Source organism: Centroberyx gerrardi, chromosome 13 (assembly GCF_048128805.1).
Source record: "Centroberyx gerrardi isolate f3 chromosome 13, fCenGer3.hap1.cur.20231027, whole genome shotgun sequence".
Taxonomy (NCBI): domain Eukaryota; kingdom Metazoa; phylum Chordata; class Actinopteri; order Beryciformes; family Berycidae; genus Centroberyx; species Centroberyx gerrardi.
Genome location: NC_136009.1, coordinates 27,332,123 through 27,347,751, shown reverse-complemented (window position 1 = coordinate 27,347,751; position 15,629 = coordinate 27,332,123). Strand labels below are relative to the sequence as shown.

Below are 15,629 nucleotides of genomic sequence, written 5' to 3'. Positions count from 1 at the left end.
ATGATTTAACTGGTCTTTGTCTTCAGGTCTTCAGTGGGGGAACTTTTATTCTGGGGTCTGTGTACCAGTGGCTGCTGGTGACTCAAAAAACTGGGGAGGAAAACCAACCCACCGTGTCATGTTATTTTACACTAGTTGTCTACTTATCTCTACTTTCTTATGGTCAACAAAAAAAATTAAGCAGTAAAACAATTCATGCAGGAACCACTCGTACGAACAGATTCGTTCTTAAATCACTTGTACGAGCGATTTAAGAGAACTTGCCGCATTCACCAATTTTCTCGTATTTAGAATTTTCTCTTAGGTACGAACAAAATGTACGAGTGGTCCAGACCTGTCGTACGAGTCACGTACAATCAACCTGCCGTTCTCCAAAGCAAAAAAAAAAACTTTGTTGTTCACTAATGGATTGTATCTCTGTCACTTTGAAGAAATGTTGAGTTTGAATGTATAAATGATACTGTAAAGTAATGTATAATCATGTTGAGATTAACCAGTACAGTGGTTATAGTCATAGGAAAAATAGCAAGGGAGCACTGTTGGCTTTTTCAAAAGAAGGAAGTGCGTAATTTATTTTACCAGAGCCACATAAAATCTCGTAAGTATCCATGTGGGTTACATATAAGTGCCTATAAGTGCGCTCAATACAAAGACAAAACAAAAAAACACTAATTTGCCAGGTTATTTGACAAACACTCAGGTGAGACAGAGGCAAGGTTAGATTGTATTGGGGGGAAATACATTATAGAGGGAGATAAATCTGATTTCTAGGCTATTTTACTCCAGCTGATAACGTTAATGTGGGTGCAAGTGAATCTAAACTTTAAAAAGAGAAATGGCTTTAGGTCTTACCAGGTTGAGGTGCAAGTCGCTGTCCAGAGCGACATCGCTGGACACCTGACCGCTATATCGCCAATTATGGCAGGTATCGGCCTATTCTTTCATCTGTCTGTGTAACGGAGAATTCCTCCTGGCCCTCCTGTTGCAGTCATGCATCGCCTTGCTTTTTGCATCTAATTTCATGTCAAGCCATTTCTTTTTTTTTTATTTCTGTGACGGTGCCCTAACGACAAATCACTATAGTCCTATAATATTCCTATAATACTCCGATATGGACTTAGAGTGTCTGTGGCAAGGGCGTAGGTTTGATTTTGACATTGGTAGGGACACAAATGGGGGAGGTCCGGAGGGGATGTAACCCCCACTGGAAGCTGAGGCATTTTAAATTTATGATAGACTTCTGACCGCCATTTCATGTCATCTAGATCAGTGATTCTCAACCTTTTTCATATCGAGGACCCCTAGTTTAGTCCACATTAGAGCCATGGACCCCCATTTGATGAGATTTTGTCTCTCGGACCCAAATCTGAGAATACTTTTATTGTTAGATATGATTTTGATCCAGAATCCCATGACTGTCTGTATTGTAGGTAGAGAGATAACAGTGAAACTAAGATCAAAACAGTCATTCTACATTCTGTAATTGTGTTAACTATTTGTAAATTAAATAATGCTGAAGTTTAACAATTCATCAATTTGCTGGGGACCCCCTGGAACCCCCTCAAGGACCGCTGGTGGTCCCCGGACCCCACGTTGAGAACCACTGATCTAGATAGTTATGGTAGCCAATACACTCATTAACAGACACACAGACACAGGGGTGTAGCACATTAATGAATCCTTTACTCAAATTTGCCAGCTGAATGGGACTTTGAAGAGCACATTTTGTTTTAAGGCAGGTACTGTAGTACTGTTGCCTATTCAAACCAACAATCTGTATTTACATTTAAAATAATAATAATAATAATAATAAGATATTGTAAACTATATCCAAACCCTACATACAAACAGCGTCAAAGTCAAACACATGCCTACGCCTGTCATTAACAGAGATGAACTGTTGGCATATTTGTTTTACATCAGTGTTGTCCAGTGTGGCACACAGCAGCATTGTTCAGTCTCACTTGTGACATGTAGGCTACTTACGGTCGTCACTCGTCACAGACGCACGCGACACGGTACTTAAATAAACTAACTTTAATGGCTAAACACAACTGTTACTAATATAAAATAGGATGGAGTCTTCACTCGCATGCTCGCCGGTAGGCGGAGCTTTGGCTCTTCTTGCCCACAGCATTTCATACGTTAGCAACAGAGCCATATCGAAATGGCAAAGCCAATCAGCGATTTTTTGGGGGGGTTAGGGAGGCGGTGTCACGCCAATTTTTATCCGGGTGACGCAATAACATTCTAAAACAGCTGTTATACTAAAGTTTCGTTACAGCGTCCGTTGCTGTGCCGACACGGGACACCAATGCACTACACCAATGCAGCGGGACTCGTAGTAGAGAACGTGATCTGTTAACATTGACTAGACACTGACGGACAAAACAACGTTTATTGTCAATCAAAATAATTGCTAGGGACATTTCAGAGTCGCTTGATATTGGTAGGGACACGTCCCTACCGTCCCTACCCAATTCTACGCCCTTGGTCTGTGGTACTCAATAGTGAGTTTATAGTGACCTTATCATGGTATTTTTGTCTTCTGTAGTATCACTATAACATTCCTATAGGGAATTAGCTTTGTTGGGATATTTATTTAGTATTCATCTAAAATGTATAGGAATACTATAGTTGTTTTTCGTAAGGGAACGCACAACAGACAACACTGCATTAACAGCACAAGTTATTTTCTCCCATTCCTTGGCTTTAGCAGGACCTTTGATTCCACTATTGAATTATATTAAATATTATATGCTTTGGTTGACTTATTTCTGATAGTTGGACTTCAGTCTCAGAGCTGGTAGACTTCTTCTTAGTCTTCCGTGTCATTTTTATGAATGAAGCTTCCCGACATATGGGCCGGACGCCTAACCTTATATGGCATTATTGGGGCGTCAATTATGCAAATTTACAATTCTCGTGAACGCGCGTTCATTTAGAACAGGTGGAATTCATCATGTTTACACAGGTCATTTACGACTGTTTTCTGAAGATACGAGCGTTTGGTGAATCTGACGTGGCACACTCGTATGAGTTCACCTCACGAAAAAATACGAGAAATTTAAGATAAGAACACGAAAATGTTCTTGCATGAGGCCCAATGTCTTACAAGAACTCTTAAAAACAACATAACAAATGTATTCAATCCTGTTGCTTCCAGATGAACCATACAGGCCTAATGCAGAAGATAGAGTATTTATCAAGGCTGTGAGATGTAACAGGGAGCAGGCCAGCTCTAGAAGACTGTTTGTGTGTGTGTGTGTGTGTGTGTGTGTGTGTGTGTGTGTGGTGTTTTTTTTGTCATTTGAACCCATATAAGTCCAGTGTGGAAGTTTTTATTTTCCTTTGGTACTCAGTTCAGTGTGAAATATTCTGATCGTGGCTTAACTAGCTCATATCATTTTGAAGTTTATTCTTCATCACAATATCTGAAATGACAGCTGGTCCACGACTACATAAAGTCTGTGGTCATATGTGTGTCAGGACTGAACAAAACCTTTTCAGACATTTTATGCGATTCCCAAACTTGACCTGGAAATGATCAAATGAATTCTTCCTACTTTTCCAGGCTTTTCAGGCCTGCGGAAGAAACTCTGTTTATTGAGCAAGTGCACAAAGCCAATCTAGCTTCTAAAAAGCAACAGATGATTAAACACTTGGAGGTTGCAAGCTTAGTCCTCCATGACAAAACTGTTTCAGTGAAGAAAGTTGCAAGGATAGAGATTGATTGGCAAATGTTATCCATCCACACTGTCCTTCAGTCTTTCCATCTAAACATTCACTTCATTCATACATTTAACCAGTTCCATTAACAACAGGATTGTCCTTCATTCTTTCCATCTTCACTAGTGTTTCTTCTTTGGTAACACTGCTGCTTCATTTGACTTTTGATTCCACATCTGCTCTAAACATGAAGACTGCACTTTGTTGTGTTTTAGGGGGAAATCGTCTCAGTTATACTGTCATATTAGTTTCACATTTTCTCTAGCAGCTTTGATAGACTTCCTGGAATGAATACAGAAGAAATACTTTATTCATTCTTGGAAAAAAAAAAACTTTATTGATCTTTGCAAACATTCACTTTGATCACACATCAAATCACTAAAACCTGGTGAAAGACTCTGGTTCAATCTTTCCATCTACATATTCACTTCATCCACACAATCAATCTGTTAAACCAGTATGTCAGCACTGTGGAGGAAAACAATGAATCCTCTCCCTATTGATTATAATAATAATAATGATTACATTTGTAGTTCACTTTTCTTAACAAAGTTACAAAGTGCCGGGAACAAAATCAACATATTAACAACTATTCAGCTATAATAAAGGGAAGACTTCTAGTGCTGGCTCCATTAAGGCCCATGCAGTGGAACAGAAACAGCAGAAAATATTACAGCAACAATACAAATATGCAACAAAGATAAGAACTATATAGACCACACAACAGTTTACATTTTCATATGATTAAATGTTCATTTGGATACTCTCTATTACTGACTGATATAACACAAAAGTGATTCAACCTATATCCAGTTCATGAAAACTTTTCCATTGTTTTTCCTCTGCAGCACAGGAAGTGATGCGTTTTACGTTTCCGGTTTGTTTGGAATAAACAGAAGAAGAAGAAGAACTGGGTAGTTAGCATGAGCAGTGATAGCCACCATGGCTGAACAGACAAAGAAAAGAGAAACTCAAACTGCATCAACAGAAAATCCAAGCTCCGCCCACACTGTTTGATTGACAGGTGATCTGTGGGAAGTGCAGTGCAGAAACACCACAGTGAGGCTGAGGGACAAAGATGGAGAAGAAACAAATACAATGTAAAAATCTGATTTTCACACATTGCTGCTTTAATAACTCCTGTCTACTTGAGCGCACACAACTCAGCAGTGTCTCCATAATAACCATAAAACCAAAATCCAGGATAGAGAGGCTGAGTGAATGTGGTCTGGACTCTGTGGAGGAGAGTCATGGTTTCAGAGACGCTGTAGAAGGACAGAATACCTGCTCTGTGATCCAGGTACACTCCTACTCTGGAGGACTGAGGGCCTGGGATGGGAGTTTTGATATTGTTATGACTGAATTCATAACTATTGTTGTAATAATCTAATGCCCAAGACTTGTCATTGTATCCAAATCCACATTCATTCGTCCCTGTTCTGCTAATATCCTTATATGAGACTGCTATTGAAACTCCGACCCCGCTCCACTCCACCTCCCAGTAACAACGTCCAGTCAGACCCTCTCTACTCAGGACCTGAGTACTGTTAATGAATCTGTCTGGGTGACTAGAATATAACTGTTTTTCTCTCATAAATGTTGCTTTTCTGTTCCCCTCAGATAATGACAGCTGTGTGTATGCTGTGTTTGGATCCAGTGTGATTTGACGTGAATATTTTAAGAATCCAGCTCTGGTCTTGGGCTCTCTTGGTTGTGACAGTAAAACATCCACTTCAGTCACTGTCCATGAGATCTTAGGCCATTCCACTGTAAGAATGCCCTGTAGTTTATCTCTGGCCTCTGACACAGCTGCAGTCACATCCTCAAAGTAGCGCAGAGGACGGATATTGGTGCCGGGTGAGTCTGTAGATTCACTGAGACGTGACAGCGAGGGGTAATTGTGTAGAAAATGGATGTGATCCTCTGTGTGTGAGAGCTGCTCCAGCTCAGCGTCTTTCCTCCTCAGCTCAGCGATCTCCTGCTTCAGCTTCTCCTGAAGTTCTTCGGCCCGACTCGCTTCCGCTTTCTGCTGGGATCTGATCTGCTCCTTCACATCAGAGCTTCTTTTCTCAATGAGACGGACCAGCTCAGTGAAGATCTTCTCACTGTCCTCCACTGCTTTATCAGCAGAGAGATTGATAGCCTCCACCTCCTGTTGAAGCACCTTCACGTCTTTCTCTCCGTTCTGGATTCTCTGCTGGATTTTTTGCCGACTCACCCCGAGCTCTTTCTGCCTCTCAGTCCTTTCTGCTGCAGCTGAGACTGTGTCGTGGCCTTTATGTTCATACATGGAGCAGAAATAACAGATACACTGCTGATCAGTACGGCAGAAAATCTTCATCACCTCATCATGACGAGAGCAGATGTTCTCCTGAAGCTTCACGGTGGCTTCGACCAGCTTGTGTTTTTTAAAGGTAGAAGATTCATAGTGAGGCTGGAGGTGCTGCTCACAGTAAGAGGCCAGACGCACCAGACAGGACTTGAGGGCTTTCACCTTTCTCCCAGTGCAGACATCACAGGCCACATCTCCAGGTCCGGCATAGCAGCGATCAGGAGGAGCAGCTTGGAGTCCTGTCTTCTTCAGGTCCTCCAGTAACTCTGCTAACATGGTATTTTTCCCCAGGACAGGCCTTGGTGTGAAGGTCTGTCTGCACTGGGGGCAGCTGTGGATTTTCTTCTGATCCTCTTCATCCCAGCAGCTTTTAATACAGCTCATGCAGTAGCTGTGCCCACAGGGAATAGTCACCGGATCCTTCAGTAGATCCAGACAGATCGAACAGCAGAGTTTTGCTCCGTCCAGCTGAATTCCTTGCTGCGCCATTTCACTTCTCAGTAACAGTGAGTCAGATAGTTTCACTTTCTACAACTGAAAAACAAGTTGTGCTTGTTGTGAAGAAGAGGGAGGAGTTATCAGGCTTTGCTTTATTCCAGGAAGAGGAGCGGTTTGAAAGAGGCAGTGTGTGTTTAGCTCTCGTTTACAATATGAAGTGAAGATTATGATAAATACATAAATACATAAGGAATAGTTAAATTTAGGATCAATCTCTCTCTTCCCTTATTCCCCCCTCACTTTTTTAAGTGCAACATTTTAAAATAAAGTTCCAAAAGCTAAGTGACTTGTGGAGAATTGAAGAGTAAAACTATTTAGAATGGTTCTCTCTCTCTCTCTCTCTCTCTCTCTCTCTCTCTCTCTCTCTCTCTCTTGCTCGCTCTCTTCAGTGGTGGAAAAATGTCCTACTCCAGTAGAAGTACTGTTACTTTGCTGATATTTTACTTCAGTAGAAGTAAAAGTACTGCTGTTAAAATCTACTTCAGTAAAAGTAAAAAGTGTCTGATTTAAAATGTCCTCAGAGTAAAAGTTCCTGAGTTCCTCTTTAGAACAGAGAACGTTGTTAGCTGTGATCTTTTCCATGTGATTCTAAAAGGAGAGAGGTCAGAGTTCAAACTAGATTCTTTTAACTGGAAACATTAGAAATGACAAAATAAAGTGCAGAAACAAAGTAAAGTCAGATTCCTCTTCTCACTGTGAATGGATCCACAGTTTGTCAGTTTACGTTGATCCAGTTTCTGCTGCTGATGGAGAGACACAATCTGTTCTGTGATGGATGGGATTTAAAATGCAGCTAATTACAATACTTCAGGGAAAATGTACCTGTAGTAGTTGTCAAAGCAAAATTACTGACTTTAAAAAATACTAAAAAAAGCACAAGTACACAAAAAGCTACTCAATTACAGTAACTTAAGTAAATGCAATTAGTTACTTCCACCCTTGCATTTGAGTGAGTAGATAATGACTGAATTTTCATTTTTGTTTGAACTATTCCTTTAATGGAGTTTCCACTGACAATAGGGTAAGTAGTTAAAGGAAAGCACAGGTGTAATTTTACTTTTTTCCTATCGCCTTTTAAGGGTCTGTGTAATTTCTGGTCCAATGCTGGCCGCTATCGTTCAGCGTTGTCATGACAACAACACTCTGGCCTCAGACCATCATCAACATGCCGGCGCCGGTTGGCCTGCTTCTATCATGTTTTACCGAGTTAGCACATTTTTTGTTCAATGGGCGCGTGCCGTGATTCGGATCCTGACATCACCACGATTCCTGTTGTCTGTGGATATTTGGAACATATTGAAGGTAAGTCGCTATTTCGTGTGTGAAGTAACTCCACTTCCCCAGCACATAAATGGGCCGGTCCATTAAAATTCAAGCAGTTTGGAGGACTATATCCATGCCGAATTTACCAGAACACCCTACCGATTAGTAATAAAGTCTCAAATTATATTTTCCGATGTATGATTTTTGCCAATAAGCAAGGCACAAACAAATTACCTGATTTTTGAAAGGACCTTGGTGCGGTAGGAGGGCCTTCAGCCTCGGCCCGCTCCTGTGTTTCTGAATGCAGAAATCTCTGCCGGCTGTTTCACTTTGTTTCACTCACTACCACTCAGGAACCTCTGCTGATATTTACTAGTCATATTATGCTTCAGTAAAGCAGAAATATTACACATAGACCCTTTAAATGAGTAAACTTGCTACCTGCCTCTTCACTTGGACATGTAACCTTCAGCGGGATGAAAAGCTCGCAAAGTGAGACTGGTAATGGCGACACTTCTCTGTAGGTACTGTTAGCTTAGCTGTTAGCCTTTATCCTTCAATTTGTCCTTCGTAGGCCTCCGTAGTGCAGTGGCTTTGCTGTGTGTTAGTTAAAAATGTGTTGGCGGTTTGTGGTCAGAAAAATTGCTTATTGCAGCTTTAATACGCTGGGAAAGTCAAAACCTCATCGTGACAACAACACGACAGCTCTCATTGAAAATGAAGTGAACATACACGGACACAGTGTGGCCGCCGCCTTAGATGACCAGAGACACAAAACTGACCCTGGTAACTGACAAAAAATTATGCATGACAGAAATGACAATTGGTGACAAAAAGTGTTCTGTAAAATTCTGTGGGAATTGAATCCTCTCCACCAGCTCAGAGACACAAGCCGGGTGTGCAACAACCTGAAGTTTAGCTTTAGCTAGCTGTGTCTGCTCTGGCAACGTAAAGTGGAACAGGTAGTCTGAGGATGTGTTGCCATGGAAACAGAGTTGGGCAGGAGGACTACAGCTTCCTGACTACAAAGTGGAAGCCCAGATGCGCCGCCATGCTAACTTCCCCAGCGTATTCAGGAGCGTCAATACGCTACATACGTCACACCCCGGTTCCAACCCCCGGCACCATTTTCTATTTTTTTTTTCTAGTTGTTTTTCAATGATTTATCCGAGAATTTGAAAATAACCCATAGTGCACCATAAGATCTATTTAACTGCATCATGTAAATACAACGTTCTCACCCTGCACAATCAAAAGCGTATAGCTTTCATTGATGAAAAAAAACATTATTGTCTTGCTACAACATAATGCTAATCGCGGCTCATTTGAGTTCCACTAAGAAAATGCTAAAGAGTGGAAACCAGCCCTCCCTCATCACAGGAAGTTACTTTTCACCTGACATGGCGTATTCATTAAACCCGAAGGTACGGCAAAACCCCTGCCTCTAATATTTAGCCTCTAACTTCCAAATCCACTTAAATAACTGACTACACTTTTAGGGACAAAGCGAAGCAATTACTGATGACTGATAGATATCATTATCGGTCAATGTGATGAATTATTAGACGTAGGTCACCAAACTGTCAGTGAACTATCAGGAACAGTGGTTAATGCTCTCATGGTGTGAATTATTTAGTTAGTTTCCAAATAGATTTCTAGCCATTTTTGCTTGATATTTACTTTTCATTCTAATATTAAAAACACAAAATCAAATATGGACTGGATATGGCTAAGTTATGGCAAATGCCACACCTTGCTATACCCAATTGATGCCAACGATTTAATTTTTCTAAGGCATTGTAACCAGTATCTATGTAATGCATCACTCAAGGAAGCTATCATTTATTAGATATAGTTCTACTGCAATTAATAAACAGGTAATGCTATTTTCAGGCCCACAGCAAACTACCCAAGTTATATTTTGGCCCCGTATGCCAAAAAGTTCAGGCAGCTCTAGAGAAGAGAGATTCAAAAGTGGTCCGTTTTTTCCTGCTTGCAATCACTTGCCAAAAACAACAACAACAACAACAACAGCAACAGCAACAACATATCTGCAAAAATGACGTTTTTCAGGAATGAGGAAATGGATGGTTTATTTTCTCTTTGACACACATGCATATTTGAAATTATACAACGGGGGTTTTATCAGGTTTTGAGGGCCCAAGGGTCAGGAAACTCACTCAGCAAATAAATGACTATAGAAACTTTCAATACAAGTGAAGGGAAAAAAACATAATTGCCTAGGCTTTTTTTTTTTTTTTTTTTTACCAGACAGCAGCATTATGCATTGAGATTCACAGTAGTGTATTTTATTTTACATCTAAACAAGCAGCCCAAGCAAGCAGTTATAAAACCTCTGGTGTCTGTCAGTCCCACACCGCTTCAAGTAAAATGTTGGTTATTGTCTCAGTGGCTAATGAGGATCCCATATCTGTGTGCATTGTAAAACCACAAAGTAATATTGGTTAGATGCTCACTTCACTTCTGGGCTGCTAACGGGACGTTGTTATTCTTGCAGTAAGAAGAAAGTAGAACATTTCTTTTTGCATTTCACAGGTGGATGCCAGAGTTTTGTTTCCGCAGTTTGACAAAGGTGTTTCAGATATTTTGTCCCTTCTGTATGTTAGTCTGCAAGAAAAGTTAAAGCACGATTGGATATTCCACGCTTGTTCAATGATCAATAGGAGGGAATGTGTACGGCATGATTCATCATCTCTGAAATGTCAGTGTTTCACTGTGAATGGCAATCATATTTGAAACCTATTGAGAACACACACACACACACACACACACACACACACACACACATTCATTATCATAACACAGCTAGATTTTTAACCAATTATTTACCCAGGGAAGGTTTTCTGAGCACAGATGCAATAAAATACAGCAGCACAAATACAGTTATAAACGTTCCCACCTGGAGCCGCCCAGTTCAACCAATCTTGGGGGGTTGAGTGCCCTGCTGAAAGTCACAGACCAATGGTTCTCAATGTGGGGTCCGAGGACCACCAGGGGTCCTGGAGGGAGTTCCAGGGGGTCCGCAGCAAACTGATGAATTGTTAAACTTCACCATTATTTCTTTAAGAATGTAGAAGAATGACTGTTTTGATCATAGTTTCTCTGTTATCTCTCTACCTACAATACAGACAGTCATGGAATTCAGGACAAAATCATATCTGACAATAAAAATATTCTCAGATTTGTGTCCAAGAGACAAAATCTCATCAAATGGTGGTCCTTGGCCCTAATGTGGACTAAATTAGGAGTCCTTGTTGAGACTCAGTGACAGAGACAGTAGAGAGTGGTTGTTGTTGCAGGAGGGGAGAGCGCTTCTCATTCAGTTTCCCCAGCCAGAGTTTCCTCAGTCAGTCTCTCTGTGATTCAAACCAGCGTCTGATCTTTGGCTTCCTGCCAGCCTTCATATCCAAACTGATTAGAAGAGAGCGTGGCGATCAGGCCGTCTTTTTATTAACGTGAAAGCATCGGAGCGAAGGCGGAGGTGGCTAAAGGTTTTTAAAGGGGCTCGCGTCCAATTTGGAGCCGACCTCATTTTCACCGATACTTACAACCTGACTAAGAGCATGCAGCGTCTACAGTGCTGGAGGAGGGAGGGGGAGGGGGGGGGGGATGATTGTCACTTCAACCAACAACTCAGGGAGACTTGAAGGATTTTTTATTTTTTTTTAAACATTCTTTAATTTGAATCGCCCCCAAGATCTTTTCTCATTACCGCCTCGTCCAATTGGATTACTAATGGCCGCGGCTGTGACTCTCGACGCGCCGCTCGCTCTCATCTCCCCGCCCGGTTCGCCCGTTGCGAGGACACTTCTGGCATTTAGTTGATCATTTTCATCGGTGTCGCACGTGCGGTGACCCCAATATCGCCCGCTGTCACTCATCATTAGCGCGTTTATCAGCACGCGTCCAATGGCCGCCCTCCCGGGGAATTTAACCATTTGCATAGAAAAATTGCTTTCCTCCGTGCGACGAGAAAGGACTGTTTTGCATAATTACAAATGATGTGGCGTTGCCGGACCAGACTGACATGTGTGCGCCGGAGAATTAGGAGGAGAATGGGGCTGTGACAGATACGGTGTCTGGCGGGGGACATGAAGCACGGCGGCGGGTGAGAATGCTTTGGATCATGTGCTACATGGAGGAGACTTTATTCTATTTCCTGCGGATGGTTAAGAACACAGTAGCCTACATATAAGGATTGTTTATCGTCTTATACTGTCAAACCTTTTCTGCTTTTTATATTCATTTTTTTATTTTCATTAACATAATTAAGGAGTACAATACTTATTTCATTCATACTATATAATACACCGCATAAGTTTTTGTGTGTGTGTGTGTGTGTGTGTTTATTATTTATAGGTATTTATTGACAAACTAGATATAAAAATCCCATTACTCACTTATATCCTGGAATAGCTCATAGTGTAGCAGTAGCCAAATTCTGGTACTTACTTTACGTACTTTACATTACGGTACACAAATTACAGGGTAATTACTGTGTAATTACATGGAAATGGTCAGAAAGTAACTGGTAATTTCTGGTAATAATGAGTATGTAATTTCTATGTAATTACATAGTAATTATCATGTAATTTTTGCACTGTAATGTTAAATGCTACCAAATTCCAACCAATAAAGCATCACAGATTTTTGAACAATCCGCCCCTCCGCCCGTCCCATCCAATAAAACTGCCTTTCTCTCCCTAACCAAGAACTGGAGTTTTTAGCGCCTTGATCAACCCTCAGATTTCCTGAGTCAGTCTAGGATTAGAACCAGCAACCCTCTGGGTGAAAGCCCACCTCTCTAACCTCTAGGCTACTGCCACACCAATGCCCAGTATGTATGGCATCAGTAGAAATCATAACTCACATGTGAGAAAAGAGCAGGGAAAATTTGATGCTCAGTCTGGATGCTGTTTGTTCTGGAGTGATGCAGCAGTCTAAAACCCAGTCAGCCCACCAGGCTGGGAAATATATTATGAAATAACCAAAACAAGTTCAATAGCACTAATCAGTCCCCATGAGACAAGTCAACAAGACTGCAAGACTGTCTGCTTGTGTTCTGAGTTCAGACATTTAGCCTTTAGTTTTATTATGAGCCCCGGTCTTCACCACAGCAGGGACAGCCAGCCTGTCTTTCCGGAGTCCAAAAGACAAAACACAGGCAATACAAAACTTAAATACGCTCACATCAACAGTACAAAATACAACAAGATGAATTTAATTAAGAATAAAAGTATGAGAAGTAAAGGCGTAAAAGATAAAAACATTACGTTAACCAGTAGACAGGATGTGATGCAACTAACCCTAAACCAGAAGAAGAACTGTCCAGAGAACCTGCTCTAAAGTCGTTTGAGTGACATATCTGGCAACCAAGAAAAATGCTAAAAAGTTGAGCGCAATCAGATCCAACTGTTGCTGTTGTTGCTTGAGTTACTGAAGAACATCATTGGTCTTTGTTTGAGTTGAATGCATAATAGTGTTAATAATTAGTATTGACTATTGATCTCAAGTATTGAGAACAATAGTCAAGCCGCTGTTCCTCCACACTGCGGGGTTAGGGTTAGGGTTAGGGTTAGGGTTAGGGTGAGGTTTTCCCCCCCGAGCGGCCACGTCTGGAGGTGCACCAGGCACGACCGACTGGCAGGAGACCCAAGGCAGACCCAGGACACACTGGAGGGACTACATCTCCCAGCATGCCTGGGAGTGTCTATCCGCCAGGAGGAGCAGGTGGAAGATTCTGGGAAAAGTACATCTGGGCTGCTCTGCTGCCCTGTTGCCTCCGCTACCCGGACACAGATAAACAGATAGGACATGGATAGATGGATGGATGGATAGATGGATGGAACAATAGTATTGGACTTTGTTGGTTGCAGTTAGTGAACACCAGTATTGAACTTTGTTTGGCATTGTCTGTATGGAAACAGTGCTGCTTCCCGAAAGAGGTAATTAGAGACTTTAGAGTGTATTTGCTGTCGTCCGTGATTTCTCTGTTGAAGTCCTGAGAGAGTTTAACAAACACATAGAAAACACTGTTACACAGATCGGATACACTCAATACAGAAACACCTGACATCTATCTTCTGTCTCTGTGTAAACTCAAGGTGTACGCAAAGACGACCTGGAGATCCAGTTTCATTGATAACAACCTGATGGTGGCAGTAGCCCAGAGTTTTAGCAGCAAGCTTGGGGCTGGAAACCAGTTTGAATCCTCAAACAGTTGGAGAAATCTGTTTGGGGAAAGTGAATAAGAGACTCACTCTGCCTCAGCAGTGACTGGCTACTGGCTAGTTCCCAGTGTCCAACAGTAGAAGACTGTGGTGTTACTGGGCAGCTGCTAGGTGTAAGGCGGCAGCTACTCTGATCCGCTGTGTCTGTCTCTGTTTTTCATTTCAATTCATTTTCAATCAGAGCTGTCTGTTGTCCGGACAGGACTGATGACACTCTGTCTGTCAGATTTGTCCATCCGTTTTGACGGATGGACAAATCTGAAAATCGGAAAGGACAGAAATCTATCCGTCAATAATTCTGTCCTTTTTCTGATGGATCAGTGTGGCCGCCGCCTAAATGTGTGGAACTGTCTGTCTGAAAAGAGCATGGAGCCCAGTCAGTCTCGGGTGAATAAAGCCTTAACAAAGAAAAAAAAAAAACATAGACTTTCAGCAATCATGAGCCGCCTACACTGGGGCCAGAATCGTTTTTGGAGCCATGCTGGTCCTGCAGGACGCTGATTGCACATCAGTCCAAGAGTTGTTAAAGGTGTAACTGTGGCTCTGCACCAACGTCACCAGGACAAATTCCTCTACATTCACTGTACTTGCTGATTGAATTGATTCTGATAGTGATTTATTACTCAAATAGTGACTCAACCACATATACAGACCTCATGTAAACCTTGCTTAGGACATTTATAACCATCCCCTTCTAAACAGGCCTTCGATCTTTTCTCTAGCTCTACATACACACCAGCAACTCAAGACCAGTTTCCGGAAGTCCATTCATTTTCTACGACCGGAGAAATGTTAGCGCCAGTTGCCTTGTTTCCTCATTTGTGAGAAAAGTTTGAGCAAAACTGCCATCGGCACACAAGGATGTCAATTCAAACAGCGGTCGCACTGCATGCAGCACGATCTACAAGTCTCCAGAAGTCAGTTCATTTCTTAAAGATTTGAACGACCAGGAAAACTCTGCCGATGTGTTGACAGTCAGCAAGCTTGTCAGCTGAGGAAAGTTGGCCACAGCTGAACTTTTCATCATCATTTCATCATCGTCTGTCAACAGCCCATAAGATTTGCTTGCTTCCTTGTTTCCCTACCGATGTGATTTTGTTTCATGAACAATAGTTCAGCCTAGCAAGTGCAAAATGGACAGAAAGTTGATTCCAGCCATTCAAAACATTTTATTGAAAGACTAATACCATTGAAAGATCAATGGTAAGTAATTTTATAGTTTTTTCAGTTTATTTTCAATTAATGCTACTTAAGTAGCATTTGCTAGCTAGCTATGTTAACTCATTAAAACAGTGCAACATTATAAAAGGCGATACCAAAGCAGCAAAAATACATGACCTGGTCAAAACTTTGTAGCTGCAGACTGCTTCATAGATGCAGTCGAAACTTCTGGCCCCGCCCTCAATCAGTCAGAATAAACCTTTTTCACAAACATGGCTGCCGTACTTCCGCAGGGTATAGCTCAGTTCTCACCATTGCCAGCAATGTTAAAAAACCCATAACTCTGTCTGTGATCACTTATTTTGTGTTTCAACATAATGTATAACACAATACAG

The 15,629-nt window shown here is 41.6% G+C and overlaps 1 protein-coding gene across 1 annotated transcript; it reads right to left on the bottom strand.

The window, feature by feature from the left end:
• Nucleotides 1–3,577: 3,577 nt before the first annotated feature.
• Nucleotides 3,578–6,583, bottom strand: LOC144542104 (E3 ubiquitin/ISG15 ligase TRIM25-like). Its single transcript, XM_078287471.1, has one exon. The coding sequence runs from the start codon at nucleotides 6,548–6,550 to the stop codon at nucleotides 4,874–4,876; it is 1,677 nt and encodes a 558-aa protein (XP_078143597.1). The 5' UTR covers nucleotides 6,551–6,583; the 3' UTR covers nucleotides 3,578–4,873.
• Between the last annotated feature and the right edge of the window lie 9,046 nt (nucleotides 6,584–15,629).